Source organism: Mobula birostris, chromosome 17, assembly GCF_030028105.1.
Source record: "Mobula birostris isolate sMobBir1 chromosome 17, sMobBir1.hap1, whole genome shotgun sequence".
NCBI classification, from domain to species: Eukaryota; Metazoa; Chordata; class Chondrichthyes; order Myliobatiformes; family Myliobatidae; genus Mobula; species Mobula birostris.
In genome coordinates this window covers 5,706,281-5,724,539 of record NC_092386.1, presented here as the reverse complement: position 1 = coordinate 5,724,539, position 18,259 = coordinate 5,706,281, and the positions used below count along the sequence as shown (strand labels likewise).

Genomic DNA, 18,259 nt, shown 5'->3' with positions numbered 1-18,259 from the left:
TAGGTGAAGCCAGGTGAGTGGGTTGAAGAAAGAAGCTGGGACCTGATAGATAGAAGAGGTAAAGGGTTGAACAAGGAGGACTGGAGAGTGGACTATGGGAGAAAGAGAAGGAGGAGGGTCACTAGGGGAAGTTGAGGAAAGAGAAGAGGTATCTTAAACCCGTAAACAATTTCATAATGCTTAACCTGCATTATAGTAGATGGAATACATTTTCCTGAATAGTCACTATTGTAATCCATGTAACAATGGGATCTAGGATCAGCCATGATGAAATTGCGGAACAGACTCATTGGGCTGAATGGCCTAATTCTGCCCCCATGTCTTATGGTCTTAGTGTAAAGGGTTAACTGATGAGCATTTGGTGGCTCTGGGCCTGTACTCGCTAGAGTTTAGGAGAATAAGGGGGGATCTTATTGAAACCTCTCAAATATTGAAGGGCCTAGATAGACTGTATGTAGAGAGGGTGTTTCCTACAGTTCCTATAATTTCTTTAGCCAGTGGTGAATCTCTGGAAGCCAAGTCATTGTATATATTTAAGGCGAAGCTTGATAGGTTCTTGATAAATAAGAGTGTGAAATGTTATGGGCAGAAGGCATTAGAGTAGGGTTGAGAAGGATAATAAGTCAGCCATGACTGAATGGCGGAGCAAACTCGATAGGCCAAATGGCCTAATTCTGCTCCTGTGTCTTATGTAATCCGGAAATACATAATCAAACAAAATCAGAGAAAAGAAGAAAAAGTAGGAGCTTTTAACCCCAATACTGAGCGTAGAACATTCAAAGACAATAATAAAGAAAACAAAGCCAATAGATTAGAGTGAAACTGATTTTACGAAGCTGGGAAATAGAAGATAAGAAGTAAAACACACTGACAAGTAACGATGCAAATATTATGCTGAGAACATTTTACGAGGTGTTTGGAGTTCATAAAAAATAGATTTGTTGAAAAGAACAAGTGAAACATTCAACACACATAAAAATTGCTGGTGAACGCAGCAGGCCAGGCAGCATCTATAGGAAGAGGAACAGTCGACGTTTCGGGCCGAGACCCTTCGTCAGGACTAACCGAAGGAAGAGCTAGTAAGAGATTTGAAAGTGGGAGGGGGAAGGGGAGATACAAAATGATAGGAGAAGACAGGAGGGGGAGAGATGGAGCTAAGAGCTGGAAAGTTGATTGGCAAAAGGGATATGAGAGGATCATGGGACGGACGGGAGGCCTAGGGAGAAAGAAAGGGAGAGGGGGGAAGCCCAGAGGATGGGCAAGGTGTATAGTCAGAAGGACGGAGGGAGAAAAAGGAGAAAAAGAAAAAAATATGTAATAATAAAAGATAAATAAATAACGGATGGGGCATTAACAGAAGTTAGAGAAGTCATTCACAAGACTCCATGGATGAATTAGTCATAAGCAAAGGCATACCTTCAAAATGTAGACACCACCAGCTGCACAGTGAAAAAATATGGAAGGAAATGGAAAGAACGAAGAAAGTCAACTTAGAAGGTAAAAAGGAATTAAGAAATTAAATTAAAGGTATATTAAAGCAATATTTACAAGGTTGATATCAAAAATGTGGGAGTTCATATATTTAAGAAAGGTGTTGGTACAGATCTTTTTTCTCTTAACAATCTAATTTTATTTTATTTAGAGATACAACACATTAACAGGACCTTGTTACCACAAGCCTGCACTGCCCAATTACACCCATGTGACCAATTAACCAACTACCTGGTACATCTTTGGAGTGAGAGAGGGAACTGCAGCTCCCAGCGGAAACATACGAGGTCGCAGGGAGAACGTACAGCCTCCTTACCGAAAGTGATGAGAACCAAATCTGGATCGCTGGCACCCCCAAGAATGTGGAATGTTCATGAATATGCAGGATCTTCTTTATGTTGTTCCAGTATTGCTGAAATGAGCAGAATGTAACAGTGGAGGACTTTAAAAATATAAAAAAGCTGTAATGAAATGCCTCCACCTGTCGGGAAAGAGCCTCTTTAGAGAACTTAGAAAGTCAATAACAAACCTAAAACGCAAACAACAGGAATTCTGCAGATGCTGGAAATTCAAGCAACACACAAAAACCTAAAAAGGGAATTTAAATAAAATTTCTTTGGCCAAGGAGTGGTGGGAATGTGGAATTCACTACTCTATGGAGATGGTTGTGGCAAATATGTACTGTGTAAAAGCCTTAGGCATGTATATATACTGTAGTTAGGGTGCCCAAGCTTATAGCTAGGATGCCTAAGTACTGTATTTGGCAAAGTGGAGTGGAGAGTGAGTTTGTAAACTTGGTAGGTGCAGAGGATGTTGGGAACAGTGAGGGTGGAGTGCCACAGGGGTGGCATGAGACAGGTGGCAAAAGAGTGCGGGGGCAGGGGCTGGCATGGATGCAGATACACCCAGCTCTGAGACACCAGGCAAGGTCATTTGATTCCAATCAGTTTATTAATCATTACAGAATGTCTCTCTGGTGCTTCTCACTTCCACACATCTCCCTTCCCCTTTTCCCAACTATGATTCCCTTCTTCCTGTCCCCATCCCACTCTCAGTCCACAGTAGAGACCCAGATCAGCATTAGGTTTCATTTTCATTTTTAAATCTTTTTATTAATATATAGTCTTCTACAGCTATAAAATACAGAAATTCAACAAATTAGTATACATATAATTAATAAAGCTGAAAAAAAACTTATATATGCTAATGGGAAAAAAATTATAAAAGAAGGAAAAAAGAGAACCCCAGCTAACTAAAAAAAAACTCCACTAACTATAACACAAAAAAAGAGAAAAAAACCATTAGGAACCAACTCCCGGAGCAATATGTCTTACAATAATTTATGTATATAAAAGAAGAAAAAGAAAACAACAACCGCCAAATCACATTTATATAACGTAAAATTGGAAGGAAACCATATAAATTGATTCAAATTAAATGATAATATTTAGCAAAAGAGCCCCACCTTCTGTCAAAATCAAATCGGGGATCAAGACATAACATTACTTGGGAAAACCATTGAGTTAGTGTAGGAGCAGAGATATCTTTCCACTTCAATAAAACAGCTCTTCTTGCCAACAATGTAACAAATGCAATTACATGTTGGTTTGAAAATGAAATACCCTGAATGTGATATGGAACTATTCCAAATAGAACAGTCAATGTATTAGGTTGTAAATTAATTTTCAAAGCTTTAGAAATTGTAGAAAATAAAGATTTCCAAAAAGATTTCAGTGAGGGACATAACCAGGACATATGTCACAAAGTAGCTACTTCATTTTCCCAACCATGATTCCCTTCTTCCTGTCCCCATCCCACTCTCAGTCCACAGTAGAGGCCCAGATCAGCATCAGGTTTATCATCAGCCATGTACGCCATGATTTTTTTTGTGGCAGTACAGTGCAATACATGAAATTAGTACAGTATTGTCCAAAGGTATTAGGCAACCTTGCTATATACACACACAAACACACAAGACCATTAGACATGGAAGCAAAATTAAGCCATTTGGTCCATTGAATGTGCCGAAGAATTTTGCACATAACTGTACATTGAAGAGGTTGAACAAACAGAAGAAGAACAGAGGAGTATGCTGGCAGATTCAGCTGCGTCTAGAGGTTCAATTGGACATGTCGCATTAAAGAACTTGTATAATGCATCCTATCTTAAAAAAATCTGCTCCGGTTTAATTACTGCTATATACATTGCAGATTCATGGGTACAGAATGTACATAAATGTAAGACATCAGTTGATGATATTATGACAACACAAACATACACATTTGTAATGTATCAACTAATTAAGAATTAAGAACGTTTATAACTTTCTCTGAAGGTTAATAGAAAATGACACCAACATATTGAAGAACAATATTGTTGAAGTGTACTGGCTAATGTGCAAGTATTTTATTGTCTGTTAATATCATTCATAAAAATAATAAAATACAAATGCGATATAGTACAATTAATGATTTTTTTTGTTTCAAGCTTATTGTGTTTTTAAGTAGAAGACACTTTCCTGAGGAATTGTACTATGCCAAAGGACAGAGGAGCCAACTAGACATCATATATCTGACCCTGCAGGATTCATTTAATCTTCATTCCGTGATACCTCTGAAGACTTTTCATTCCCTTCATGAGTAGAAGCCAGTATTCTTGTTGTTCACTATAAACCCAGCACGTACTGAAAAAGTAGAAAATTAAACCATTAACTATCTACCAATATACAATCAATTGTCTCATTTGAGTTTGACTTGCATTCCAAGCAACCCACCCAGCAATCCAACCAAAATCCACCTGCCCTACCTCAGGCAGGTTCTGCAGAGCTACACACAGGTCTGAGGCTGCAATTGGCTTTAAAACATGAATTGAAAACTAAAATTAATGTAAATAAATCAAAATATAAAGTAATTAAATTATAAAAATTAAACAAAATAATAATCACTCACTTAAACGTTTGCATACTTAATGCATATTATGTTAATTTCCAGGTAGTAATATTACTGTATATGTTATGTGTGTGTTATATGTACTGTATGGTGCACCTTGGTCTGGAGGAACATTGTTTTGTCTGGTGGTATACATGTGTACAGATGAATGACAATAGACTGAACTTGAACTTGAAGTCATGCACAGGCTGAGTGAATTACTTCAGTGAATATCTCCAATCTGAGGCCAGGCCATGGTGAAATGGTGAGATGATTCCCGTGCGTAAAGGCCTCTGTAATGTAAATACAGCTGCATAACCCTCGGACATCAAGGTGGGCAAATGTGATTCTCCTTCTTTAACTTTCAGCATCTCATGTTCTTTCACGAAGGGGCACATTGAGTACACAGTCAGAATCAGATTTAATATCGCTGGTATATGTTTTGGAATTTGTTGTTTTGTGGCAGCAATACAATAGATAATACAGAAACAGTAAATTACAATTATATATGTATATACAGGATTACATTAAATAAGCTGTGCAAAAAGAGGAAAAATGGTGAGGTAGTGTTCATGGATTTATTGTCCATTCAGAAATCTGATGGTAGAAGGGAAGAAGCTGTTCCTGAAACATAGAGTGTGTGTCTTTATGCTCCTGCACCTCCTCCATGATGGTAGCAATGAGAAAAAAGATATGTCCTGGGTGATGTGGGACTTCAATGACGGATGCCGCCTTTTTGAGGCATTATCTATTGAAGGTGTCCTCAGTGCTGAGGGAGGTTGGTGCCCACGATGGAGCTGGCTGAGCTTACAACTTCTGGCAGTTTCTTCCAATTCAGTGCAGTGGCCCCTCCACACCAGACCGTGATGTAGCCAGTTAGAATGCTCTCCACAGTGTATCTGTCAAAACTTGTCAGTGCCTTTGGTAACAAACCAAGTCTCCTCAAGCTCCTAATGTATCAATATCTTTGGCCCAAGATCGATCTTCAGAGATGCTGACACCCAGGATTTTAGAGGAAAGGTCTTCTGGCTGTAGAACCAAGGTACGTCTCCTCTGACAACACAAGTAATCAAGATGAAATAGCAGCTAGGGGTGGTGATGAAAAAGTCAAGGTTGGGCGGGTCAAGTGAAAAGCCCAAGTGGGTGTGTATCAGTTTAGACTGCTGCCTGATGCTTTCCAGAACCCAGATTTAATCCTGACCTCACCTGCCATCTGTGTGGCACTTGGTTCTTTTACATTTCAAAAATTGACTTTATTTGTGATAAAAATCTATACAAAAGGAATAAACAGTACAAGTCTTTATGAGAGAGTCACAGAGACACACACATAGCACTCTGCCATGATGTGGCCCTCCTTCTCACGTCCAAGTGCTTCCTCTGTGTGCACTAGCGGAAGGAGACAAGACTGTGGGTAGTTCTCCCAGCAATCGTGTGCTTTCAGCCAAGCATTCTGGTTCATTCTCACTTCCCAGATAGGTTAGTAGCCAACACTAACTTCTTCCTTAGTGTGGACAGGTGATAAAAGAATCAAATGGAGGTTGGTGCTATCAGTCAGGGGATGTTTACAATTACAGGTGGGGAACTCAGAAACGTGGGGGTGAGACTGATGGGAACTAGCGTGCACAATCGGGCCTTTTATCTTGCCAAACTAAATAATAGAGATATCAACCTAAAAATTGTAATGTTGGGAAGTGAGTGTTTATGAAATATCCATTTTAACATTGTGTAAATAAATCTCAAGAATTTCCTGACAGTGAAGATCTTTATACTCTTGCCATTCACCAGCCTGCCAAGTCTAGGACCAGAGGGCACAGCCTCAGAACGGAAGGAGATCCCTTCAGAACAGGGATGAGGAGTAATTTCTTTAGCCAGAGGATAGTGAATATGAGGAATTCATTGCTTCGGATGGCTGTGTAGGCCAGGTGATTGGGTATATTTAAATTGGAGGTTGATGAGTTTTTGGTTAGTCAGGGCATCAAAGGTTATAGGGAGAAGGTGGGCAAAGGGGTTGAGGGATAATAAATCAGCCACAATGGAATGGCAGAGCAAACTCAAAAGGGCCAAATGGGCTAACGCTGCTCCTATCTTATGACCACAAGTTCACTCTTTCCCAAACAGATCCCCTAACAGCAATGCCCTCAATGGGGCAGACTCTAATCAGACTGACGTCCCAACATAGACACTATTGTGGGGTGGACACTGAATAATGCACATGGAAATGAAGAAAGAAATGCCCCAAGTTATAGGGATAGATTGAATAGTTTAGAACTTTATTCCCCTTGTACGTAGGAGAACGAGTGAAGATTTTAAAGAAGGATACAAATTTCTGATATGGTGTGCATTCGGCTTCTCCCTTTCAGGTTGTGTGAGATTAGACCTAGGGGTCATAGGTTAAGGAAGAAAGGTGAGATATTTAAGGGGAATCTGAGGGGGAACTTCATTCAGAGGGTGGTGAGAATGTGGAACTAACTACTAGTGGAAGTGCTGGATGTGGGTTCATTTCAAGATAGTTGAATATGATTTCCCATACACAAGTGTAAAGAAGAACAAAGTAATTATTACTCAGGATCTGATTTGTAACAGTTAGGAGAAGTTTTGGTAGGTACATGGATGGCAATGGTGTAGAGGACGATGGTCCAGGGATGAGTCATTAGGACCTGGCAGATTAACAGTATGTCTAGACTGAACAGGCCTGGGGTGGACTTTGAACCACTGGGACTTTGCAGTTCTCCCTGTAACCCACCCCCCCCCATACTGTTTTTTCTCACTTCCCAGCAAAAATGATGATCGGGTGGGGCAGTGAGGGGCTTAATACACAGCTAACCAGTCCTCCTATCCAGGTCCCCACCTTGCTCTGTCCCAATGAAGTCACAGGTTCTTGTGTTTCTTGTATTACCTGACTGCAAATGCCCAGAAGAAAATGAATCTCAGGGTTGTATATGGTGACATATATGCATTTTGAGCTTTGATTGTACTTGGCAGTGGCTCACAAGAAGGTCAGTGGTTTAACTGCAACACTGGAGGTCAAGGGTGAACTCGGGATCCTGCTCTCTGGTACTGCCAGTATGGAGTTTGTTTGTCATAAATACAAGAGGTTCTGCAGATGCTGGAGGAACACAGGTCAGGTAGCATCTAGAGGAATAAACAGTCAACATTTTGGTTCAAGCATCTCCACTCCATCTTCCACAGATGGACTTTTACAGAGGCCAACCAGTTAAATTCCTATCCCAAATCACAGTTTGACATGTCAGTCCATGGCCTCCCCTTTTCCCATAATGAGCCCACTTTCAGGGTGGAGGAGCAAACCCTCATATTCCACCTAGGTAACCTCCAAACTGATGGCATGAACATTGACATCTCCTGCTACTTTTTTTCTTTTCCCCTCTCCCTTTATTCCCCAATCTGGCTTTTTATTTTTTCTCCTTATCTGCCTATCACCTCCTCCTCTCCCCATCTCCCACGGTCCACTGTCCTCTCCTATCGGATTCCTTCTCCAGCCCTTTACCCTTCCCATCCATCTGGCTTCACCTATCACCTTCTAGCTTTTCCTTTTTCCCTTCCCCATCTTTCTATTCTGATGTCTTCCTCCTTCCTTTCCAGTCCTGATGAAGGGTCTTGTGTCACACTGGCAGGGCATTGGGAGCAAGGGTGGACCCAAATGCAAGACATATCTTGTGAGGTTACTTAGATTTAGTTTATTGTTCGATACCAGGAGAGCAAGGCAGGAGCAGAAAATAGCGAACTGGACAAGGACTCAGGACTACGACTAGGCTGGGACCAAGGGTCTGGGCTTGGACTCGGAATCGGCTCCCAGAACGAGAGGAGACATGAAGAGGCTAGGGTATGGACTCCGAGACAGAGACTGGGCAAGGACCCAGTACCTGGGTCTTGCCTCGGGCTCAGACCCCAGAACCAGGCAAGGACATGACATGGGCTAGGGAGAGGAGGAACATGGGCACACAGAGCCTCAGTCTCGGGGAGCAGGTACATGGAACCATGGACACCTACTCAGAACACAGAGTCGGGACCCCTCCTTGGGTACAGGACATAGGGCCGGGACTCATGACCCTCCGCGGGGCAACGGCAAGACGGCCTGACCTACCCCACGGAGGCGAGGACAAGACATGACCCCCCCGCGGGGCAACGGCAAGACGGCCTGACTTACCCCCCCAGAGGCGAGGACAAGACAAGACGAGACATGACTCCCTGCGGAGCAACGGCAAGATGGCCTGACTTAGCCCACGGAGGTGAGGACAAGACATGACAAGACATGACCCCCCCAGCGGGGCAACGGCAAGATGGCCTGACTTACCCCCAGGAGGCGAGGACAAGACAAGACATGACTCCCTGCGGAGCAACAGAAAGATGGCCTGACTTACCCCACGGAGGCAAGAACAAGACAAAACAAGACCAATACGAATGAACACCAGACAGTACCTATCTTGTTCCGGCGATGGAACTAGACCGAAGTGCAAGCGGGGGCTGCAGACGAGGGCTAGAGGTGAGTGGGGCAGAGAAGGGATTCAGACAAGGGAGTAGGACAGGAATCACGGACCGTCAGGGCCAGGACTTGACTCAGAACTTGGAAGCCGCCAGGGGCAGGGACTTGACTTGGTGCTTGAATGCCGCCAGGGCCAGGACTTGGCGCTTGAATGCCGCCAGGGCCAGGACTTGACTTGGTGCTTGAATGCCCCCGGAGCCAGGACTTGACTTGGAGCCTCCGGGTAGTGGCGAGCTCTCGACTTGGTCCGGGAACAGTAGACAGTGGTTCTTGGTTCCCTCCGGTGGGTTAACCGACAGACCCACCTCAGTGAGGAAACTTTGCAGGCTCGCTTTGGCAGGGGAACTTGACAGGGTTGCTCGGGTGAGGAAAGGTGAATTACCAGCACTCGCTTCGGGCGGAGACTAGGCTTGCTCCGGCCGGATGACATTGGCACGCCATACCTTGGTGACTTTGCAAACGCTCCCGCACCGAACGGCTGGAAGCCGGAGACTATAAGCTACCGGTTCAGCCAAGTGTTAATTGCCTCTAATCACCAAAGTTGAGGGACATGGGAAAACAGGGAATCAATGGTCCGGATCGTAACGTAAACAAGCTAAATATAAACGGACCCCGATCCGGACCATGACATCTTGCCTTGAAATGTCAACTCTTCCTCATCCCCACCACCCCACCCCCCCACCCACCATAGCTGCTACCTGACTTTCTGAGTTCCTCCAGAAATTTATGTGTGTTGCTCTAGAGTTTGTATGGTCTCCTTTCCTTATGACTAGGTGGGATCTCCCAGTGCTGCAGTTTCTTCTCTCATCTGAAAGAGGTGTAGATTGATAGGCTAATTGTTCTTATTGCAAGAGTGATAGAAGTGAATAGGAATGGTTTAGTGTAGAATTTGCGGAAATGGGTTTTCTATGATGTATGGTGGGGTGGAGATGCATCTCTACCCAAGGAGGTGCAAGGCACTCCTTCCCTCTGCCATCCTGCAGGTCACACTTGGCCAAGTGTAGCACCTGCTTACCACCCACTCTCCCCGATCAGGGTCATGTGAAGCCATGGGAGCAGGTGGTGGATGGCCGCATGTACAGCTGGTGCATATCACTGACTCCAGGCAGACAATCTCTAAGAGAATTGATAATGGCTGGGGTCACCCATCTTGTAAAGACACTGCCCAGAAGTGCAATGGCAAACCACTTCTGTAGAAAAATTTCCTCAAGAACAATCATGGTCATGGTCTTTCCATGACCACCCACATCATATGACACGTCAGATTACAAACAAATGATGGTTAATGAAAAAAGTTTTGATTATCTGAGCCTCTGTTCCACTGCATTGTACTTTATTATCATTGCTGTGATGGAATAATGCTGTAAAAATTGTTAACTTTAAGCTAAAAGGTTAAAGCAAACAGAATTCATTTTAATTGTGACTCCATAAAAACTCCACATGGATGGTCCCAAGCCCGGCTGTAAAAGGAGGAATGAGCATGGGGCTAGCATCCCATCCCGTAAAGACCCAGATCTCCAGAAATTCCAACAGAAGCTCTAAGGACCTCATTCCTGAGAGGAAGAGGAAGGCTTATCGAGAAGATGTATGAAGTAGTGTGGTGAAAGTGGAAGCCACAGGGCCAATCACCCTCCCATTAACCCATGACTGAGGACTCTGGTGACCTCCTGTGGACGGACTCTGCCCCAGTATGGATGGTGGGCTCAAGAAGAATGGTCGGTGGACCCAACAGGCCGTTTCTCTGCTCTATCACCCAATAACTCAACCTTGCCCTTACCTTCAGGTCCAACGGGGAGTGCTTGGTTTACCCCACTGTAATCCATCCCATAATGGAGATTAAAATCACCCGCTGGTTCAGCGTAAGGATGCTTTGGAAGTGTACCAATAACTATTGGCAAGTTGACGGTTAAATTCGTTGCTATTGGAATCTCCACTGACACCTGAAAAACAAGCATTTCCTTAATGATTTAAAAACTATATTGTCTATTTCTTTGCAAAACATGTGCTATTGTATTTTGTCCTTGCTCAGCCACTGCAGTTGCCACACTGATTCAAACATTTGATGGTTCACATCCAGTCTGCAAACTTCTACTGAAGAACGAGGAAACAAATTTTGTTGAATTATTCCATTGTTTATAATCACTTTGAGAAATACAGTTTACTGGGTGCCATGATAACATAGCAGATAGTACAACACCATTACAGCTCGGGGTTTTGGAGTTTGGAGCTCAATCCAAGCATCCCCTGTAAGGAGTCAAGCCAATATAAGGTACACTATATAGAAACAAGACAATGTTTCTTCAAACCAAGGTGTAAAGCTCATAGCACACGATAAGGATAAAAAATCTCCAGATGAATTACACATAAGTAGCAAACTAAGGTGCATTGATATTAAATATTGTAAAGGTATGGAACAGATTAACCAGTGACTCTTTGAATACGATGTGGCCGGGAGTTCATTAGCCTAATGGCCTGGGGGAAGAAACTGTTTCTCATCCTGACCAGTCTTGTTTTTATGCATCATAGTCCCTGCTGATGGTAGAAAAGTCAAGAAAAATGCTGGATGGATGGGTGGGATCTTTAATGATAATAAGGGGCCCTGTGTATGCAGCACTCCTGATAAATGTCCCCGATGGATGGTAGGGAGATCCTTATGATCCTCTCATCTGTTCTCACAGTCCTTTGGAGGGACTTCTAGTCTGATGCTTGACTGCTCCCACACCAGATGGAGATGCAACTTGTCAGGATGCTCTCAATGGTGCTCCTGTTAAGACAAGGTGGGGGTGGGAGGGTGTGAGCCTTGCTTGCATCAATCTTGTTAGGAAGTGGAGGCATTGCTGTGTATTCTTGTTCAGGGAGGTGATATTAAGGGACCAGGTGAGGTCATTTGTGATGTGAATTCCCAGGAACTTTGTGCGCTTAACTCTCTGTATGGAGGAGCCATGTATTCACGGAGGGGGATGGTTTGCCTGCACTTTTCTGAAGTTCACAATGATTTCCTTTGTCTTCTCAAAGTTCAGCCTTAGGTTGTTGTTCTTCTCACACTAACTCACCAGCTCCTCCACTTCCTCTCGATACTCCTTCTCATCATTGCTTTTGCTGAGGCCAACCACTGTTGTGTTATCTACATGCTTGATGACACTGTTTGAGCTGGATCCTGCGACACAGTCTTGTATAAGCAGTGTGAACAGTAGCGGACTGAGCTCACAGCCTTGCGGAGTGCCAGTGCTCAGTGTAATGGGATGAGAGATGTTGCTGCCCACACAGACTGACTAATTCCAGTATCCAATTGCAGAGGGAGGTGCTGAGATTCAGCGAGGACAGTTGCCCCACCAGTTTCTGGTGTATAATGGTACAGAATACTGAACTGAAGTCTAAACAGCAGTCTGGCATATGAGACCCCCATTTGCCAGGTGGGACAGGACAGAGTGGAGGGCAGAGGCTATGGCATCAGTGGATCAATTCAAGTGATAAGCAAACTGGAAAGGGCGCAGTGTAGCTGGGAGAAAGGCATTAATGTGCTCCATGACAGTCACTCAAAGCATTTCATAATGGTTTGTATGTCCTCCCCATAGAAAGTATTGGTTTTCTCCAGTTCTTCTGGTTTTCTCCCACAGTCCAAAGTTATACTGGGTAGTAATGTAATTAATCATTTTAAATTGTGCTGTGATTAGGCTAGGGTTAAATCAGTGGGTTGCTGGCAGTGTGGCTCAAAGGACCGGAAGGGCCAATTCCACACTGCATCTCTGTATGAATAAATTTGAATTGCCTGTAAACAGCTTTGCAATCTAAAATCCAGTTACGATATTGATATTGTATTGTTCACTGTATTATATTGAAACAGGTGCCTAATTATATCTCATGCATATCACAGCTTTAAATGTGCTCTGGAAATGCAGCCAAGTACAGCTCTCCCTTACGTCTGTATACAGGCAAAACAAGTATATCAGATTACAGCCAAACCTTAATAAGGACCCCTCAGAGGAAAATAGAAATTAATACTCTGCCACCCATCACAGAATCCATTTTTAGAAAAGGCCTCTATCCTTGCTCATTAATTTAATGGCAGCTTTAACTGAGGAGATATGTTGCAGCAATAATTTGGAATAGGTTATCAGAACTTAGTCTCAGATTTGCACAAACAACTGGTGACAGACCAGTCTATGGCCTTATCTTTACTACCACGATGAGGCCAAACTGAGTTTGGACATGTGACACCTCATTGCGCCTGGGTAGCCTTCAACCTGATGGCATAAACATTGATTCTCCAACTTCCAGTAATTTTTCCAACCTCCTCTTTTTTCCATTCCTCACATGGCTACCCCTCATCTCTCCTCATCACCTTCTACTGGCTCCCCTTCCCCTTCCCCCACAGCTCACTCCCTTCTATTACATTCGTCTCCTTCAGCCCTTTACCTCATCCAACTACGTCTTACCAGTTTCTTATTTCATTTCCAGTCCCCCACCTACCATCTTTCCCTTCATCTGGTCTCAGCCATCACCTGGCAGCAGGTACTCCTCCCTCTCCCCACACCTCCTTATTCTGGCTTCCTCTCCCCTTCTTTTCCAGTCCTGATGAAGGCCCCATACATGGTGCCAGACCTGCTGAGTTCCTCCAACATTGTGTGTGCTGGTCACACTGCAAGATGGATCCCAAGACAAAGCACATTCAATCACCGAAGACATGCAATTGCCATTTACAGAAGGAAACATGGGGAACTGGAACAGAAGAAGTTGGCCATTTGGATGTTTAGGTCTACTATGCCAGGGGTCCCCAACGTTTTTGCACCGCGGACCGGTTTATTTTGACAATATTCTTGCGGACCGGCCGACCCGGGGGCGGGGGGGGGTAGGGTTGCCAACGGACAAGAGTAGCAGTCAAATACTTTGTGCTTAGCCCGAGAAAGACTACCATGACCATGAAGCCTTGTGCGGGCACCAGTGTGTGCATGCGTGTACGGGCCGATTTTTTTCTACAAATCGTTTTTGGCGATTCTGTTCGGGGGGGGGTGTTACTCACGACCGGAATATAGGTGATAAGTGGCTAATACACTCAATTTTGTTTCTAAAAGGGTTTATCTAACAAATTTAATATTAAACACACAGCACATATTTTCCTCGCATGAATATAGTGATGTCAACTATCAGGGGAGGACAGGGGAGCTTGAACTAAGTGTTGAATGAACTTTCTGCAGAAGTGGTAGAGGCAGGTTCGATATTATCATTTAAAGAAAAATTGGATAGGTATTTGGATAGGAAAGGAATGGAGGGTTATGGGCTGAGTGCAGGTCGATGGGACTAGGTGAGAGTAGCGTTCGGCACGGACTAGAAGGGCAGAGATGGCCTGTTTCCGTGCTGTAATCGTTATATGGTTATATAAGTCACTTATAAGTCAATAGCATCATAACATTTTAAGTAACGTTTGGATATTAAACACACAGCACATATTTTCCCTGTATGAACATATAAAATTATTGCAACACACCAATATCGCTGAATCAGTGGGATCCCTGGGCTTGTTTCCCTGCAACAAGACGGTGTCAGTGAGGGGTGATAGGAGACAGTGATACTCAAAGGGGGTTCCTTATGTCCAGTCTGTTCCACAATTTAGTTTTCGTTGTATTCATTGCAGAGATAATGTTGGAAATGGAAGCAACGTTTTCAGTGCTTTTGTGACTGTCTCGGGATATTCAGCCTTGACTTTGATCCAGAATGCCGGCAGGGATGTTATGTCAAACACACTTTTCAGCCCGCCGCCACTTGCAAGCTCGAGGAGTTGATCTCCTTTCCGCACTGACATGGATGATGAGCGGGTAATGACCTCGCGTGCGTTCAAGTTCAACAGTGGGCGTGACAGGGAATGAGGAAAGGTGCAGCTGACTCCTATGGCCAAATCATATCATTTCCTCATGGCACGGTAGCACATGCTTTGCGGCCCGGTACCGGTCCATGGCCCAGTGGTTGAGGACCGCGGTGCTATGCCATTTGGTACAATCAGGGCTGACCTCCTGTCTCAATACCATATCCCTGCTCTCTCCATACGTGCCTTTATGACTTCTATGTCTGGAAATCTATCTTCTTAAGTATACAAGGCCATGGTTAGCGTCACGCTATTGCAGCTCGGGATGTCAGAGTTCAAAGTTCAATTCTAACATTCTCTGTAAGGGGTCTCTATATCCTCCCCGTGGAATGCTTGGGTTTTCTCTGGATCCTCCAGTTTCCACCCACAGTCCAAATATGTACTGGGTAGTATGTTAATTGGTCATTGTAAATTGTCCAGTAATTAGATTAGGGTTAAATTGGGGGTTGCTGGGTGATACAGCTCGAAGAACTGGAAGGACCCATTCCGCACTGTATTTCTAAATAAATAAATTTAATGACATGGCTTCCACCACCTCTCCTTGGCAGAGAACTCCACAGATTCACCACTCTCATCTCAGCTGTAGATATCACACCCCATGTCTTGAGATTGTGACCCACTGTCTATATTCTGCATATGAGAAGAAAACCCCATCCTGCCCAGATCCATTCTGTGTGGCCCGGCAGGAACTCAACAAGATCCCTCTTCATTCGTCTAAACACATGTGTCTGGCCAGCACACTTCCGACCATAGACTTGCCTTGTCAGAGATCAGTCCGGTGAACCTTTGCTGCTGGTGTTCTAAGGTAAGCATAGTCTTTCTCCAGTCAGGACGCCAAACGTCTAGCAGGCCTCACCAACACTCTCTTGTAACTGAGCCAGATGTCCTAACTGTGCATCCGTGTGGAGTTTACACATTCTCCCCGTCAGCTTGTCATTTTAAAGTTCTTACAGTCCCAACAACACGTGGACTAATTGAGGCCATCCATTGACTGAGGTCGACCAAGGATAATGCATCCCAGCTGCCCCATGTGATACGCAAGCCAGGGCAGTATGGTATGGAGAGCAAGCTGTCACCCATGCAGCAGGTTCCTCCTCTCTATGCACCCGATGAGCCGAAAGGAACGGCGGAGGCTGATACAGATCGGTACCAGCAGCATCGCAGGAATTGCCAGTCAGCATTAAATTCAACACAAGACTGCCTCAGGGACTCCAGCTCCGAATTTTTTCCTCAGGGTTTACTCCTGAAGCCTTCCCCATGAATGGATAAAGCCACAGAACAGTGAAGGTTAGAGATCAGTTCTCCTTCTCTTAGCCGAGCTGCCAACCACGGCTAATGAGCCCCATCTGCCTGAAGCGACTGATTTAAAGTAGCCAGTAACCCGCCTTTGCCCTTCTCCTGTCAGTAGAAACAGATCCACCAGGCTTAGCAGCTAAGTCACATGTAAAGACCAGGAGATGGACTTGGTTGTCAGATGCTATTTGAGATGCACACCATTGGGAGCATTTAATTGGTAGTGGGAGCTTATCCACACCACCTCCCACTGGTTATAACATCGTTAAGGAATCTGGGCTGATCTACAGCATACGGGCTTATTTCAGTAGTACAGTACAAGAAGTTACCGGAAGTGGTGGGAACAGGTGTGAGAGCAGTGTTTAAGAGGCTTTTGGACAGACACACGAGCAGGCAGAGACTGAAGGGATATGGACCATGTGCAGGCAGACGTGATGAGCTTAAATTGGTGTCATATAACCATATAACAATTACAGCACGGAAACAGGCTATCTCAGCCCTTCTAGGGCTCTTACTCTCACCTAGTCCCACCGACCTGCACTCAGCCGATAACCCTCCATTACTTTTCTGTCCATATATCTATCCAATTTAACTTTAAATGATAACATCGGACCTGCCACAACCACTTCTGCTGGAAGCTCGTTCCACACAGCTACCAGTCTCTGAGTAAAGAAGTTCCTCCTCATGTTATCCCTAAACTTTTACCCTTTAACTCTCAACTCATGTCTTCTTGTTTGAATCTCCCCCACTCTCAATGGAAAAAGCCTATCCATGTCAACTCTATCTATCCCCCTCATAATTTTAAATACCTCTATCAAGTCCCCCCCAACCTTCTATGTTCCAAAGAATAAAGACTCAACTTGTTTAACCTTTCTCTGTAACTTAGGAGATGAAACCCAGGCAGCATTCTAGTAAATCTTCTATGTACTCTTTCAATTTTATTGACATCTTTCCTATAATTCGGTGACCAGAACTGTACACAACACTCCAAATTTGGCCTTATCAATGCCTTATACAATTTCAACTTTACATCCCAACTCCTATACTCAATGCTCTGATTAATAAAGGCCAGCATACCAAAACCTTTCTTCACCACCCTATCCACATGAGATTCCACCTTCAGCGAACTATGCACCATTATTCCTAGATCCCTCTGTTCTACTGTATTCTTCAATACCCTACCATTTACCATGTATGTCCTATATTGATTAGTCCTACCAAAATGCAGTACCTCACATTTATTAGCATTAAAGTCCATCTAACATCTTTCAGCCCACTATTCTAACTGGCCTAAATCTCTCTGCAAGCTTTGAAAACCTACTTTATTATCCACAACTCCACCTATCTTAGTATCATCTGCATTCTTACTCATCCAATTTACCACCCCATCATCCAGATCATTAACATATATGACAAACAACATTGAACCCAGTACAGATTCTTGAGGCACACCACTAGTCACTGGCCTCCAATCTGACACACAGTTATCCAACACTTCTCTCTGGCGTCTCCCATCCAGCCACTGCTGAATCCATTTCACTACTGCGATATTAATACCTAACGATTGAACCTTCCTAACTAACCTTCCGTGTGGAACCTTGTCAAAGGCCTTACTGAAGTCCATATAGACAACATCCACCACTTTACCCTCATCAACTTTCCTAGAAACCTCAAAAATTCAATAAGATTTGTCAAACATGACCTTCCACGCACAAATCCATGTTGACTGTTCCTAATCAGACCCTGTTTATCCAGATAATTATATATGTCATCTCTAAGAGTACTTTCCATCAAGTTACCCACCACTGACGTCAAACTCACAGGCCGATAATTGCTAGGTTTACTCTTAGAACCCTTTTTAAACAATGGAACAACATCAGCAATACGCCAATCCTCCGGCACCATCCCCGTTTCTAATGACATTTGAAATATTTCTGTCAGAGCCCTGCTATTTCCACACTAACTTCCCTCAAGGTCCGAGGGAATATCCTGTCTGGACCCGGAGACTTAACCAATTCTTTAACAGATTTGACATTGTGACCCCTGCCCATCCCCCACATGAGCCATCTGTTGTCGGCCCCCAATCAACACATGTTCCACTCTCCTCTCCTACCCCTCCTCACAGTCCCCCACCCCGCTCTCATGACTACACCCCTCCCCCACATAAAACCACCACAGTGAGCTTCA

General features: G+C 44.0%; 1 protein-coding gene across 1 annotated transcript in view; it reads right to left on the bottom strand.

The window, feature by feature from the left end:
* Window positions 1-2,739: 2,739 nt before the first annotated feature.
* Window positions 2,740-18,259, bottom strand: part of LOC140211486 (arrestin domain-containing protein 3-like) — a 72,057-nt gene continuing 56,537 nt past the window's right edge. The window contains exons 6-7 of the mRNA XM_072281228.1: window positions 10,697-10,859; window positions 2,740-4,174 (exon numbers count right to left, since the gene is read on the bottom strand). Coding sequence (XP_072137329.1) covers window positions 4,125-4,174; window positions 10,697-10,859 — 213 coding nt within the window. The 3' untranslated portion in view covers window positions 2,740-4,124. The remainder of the gene's footprint in view (window positions 4,175-10,696; window positions 10,860-18,259) is intronic.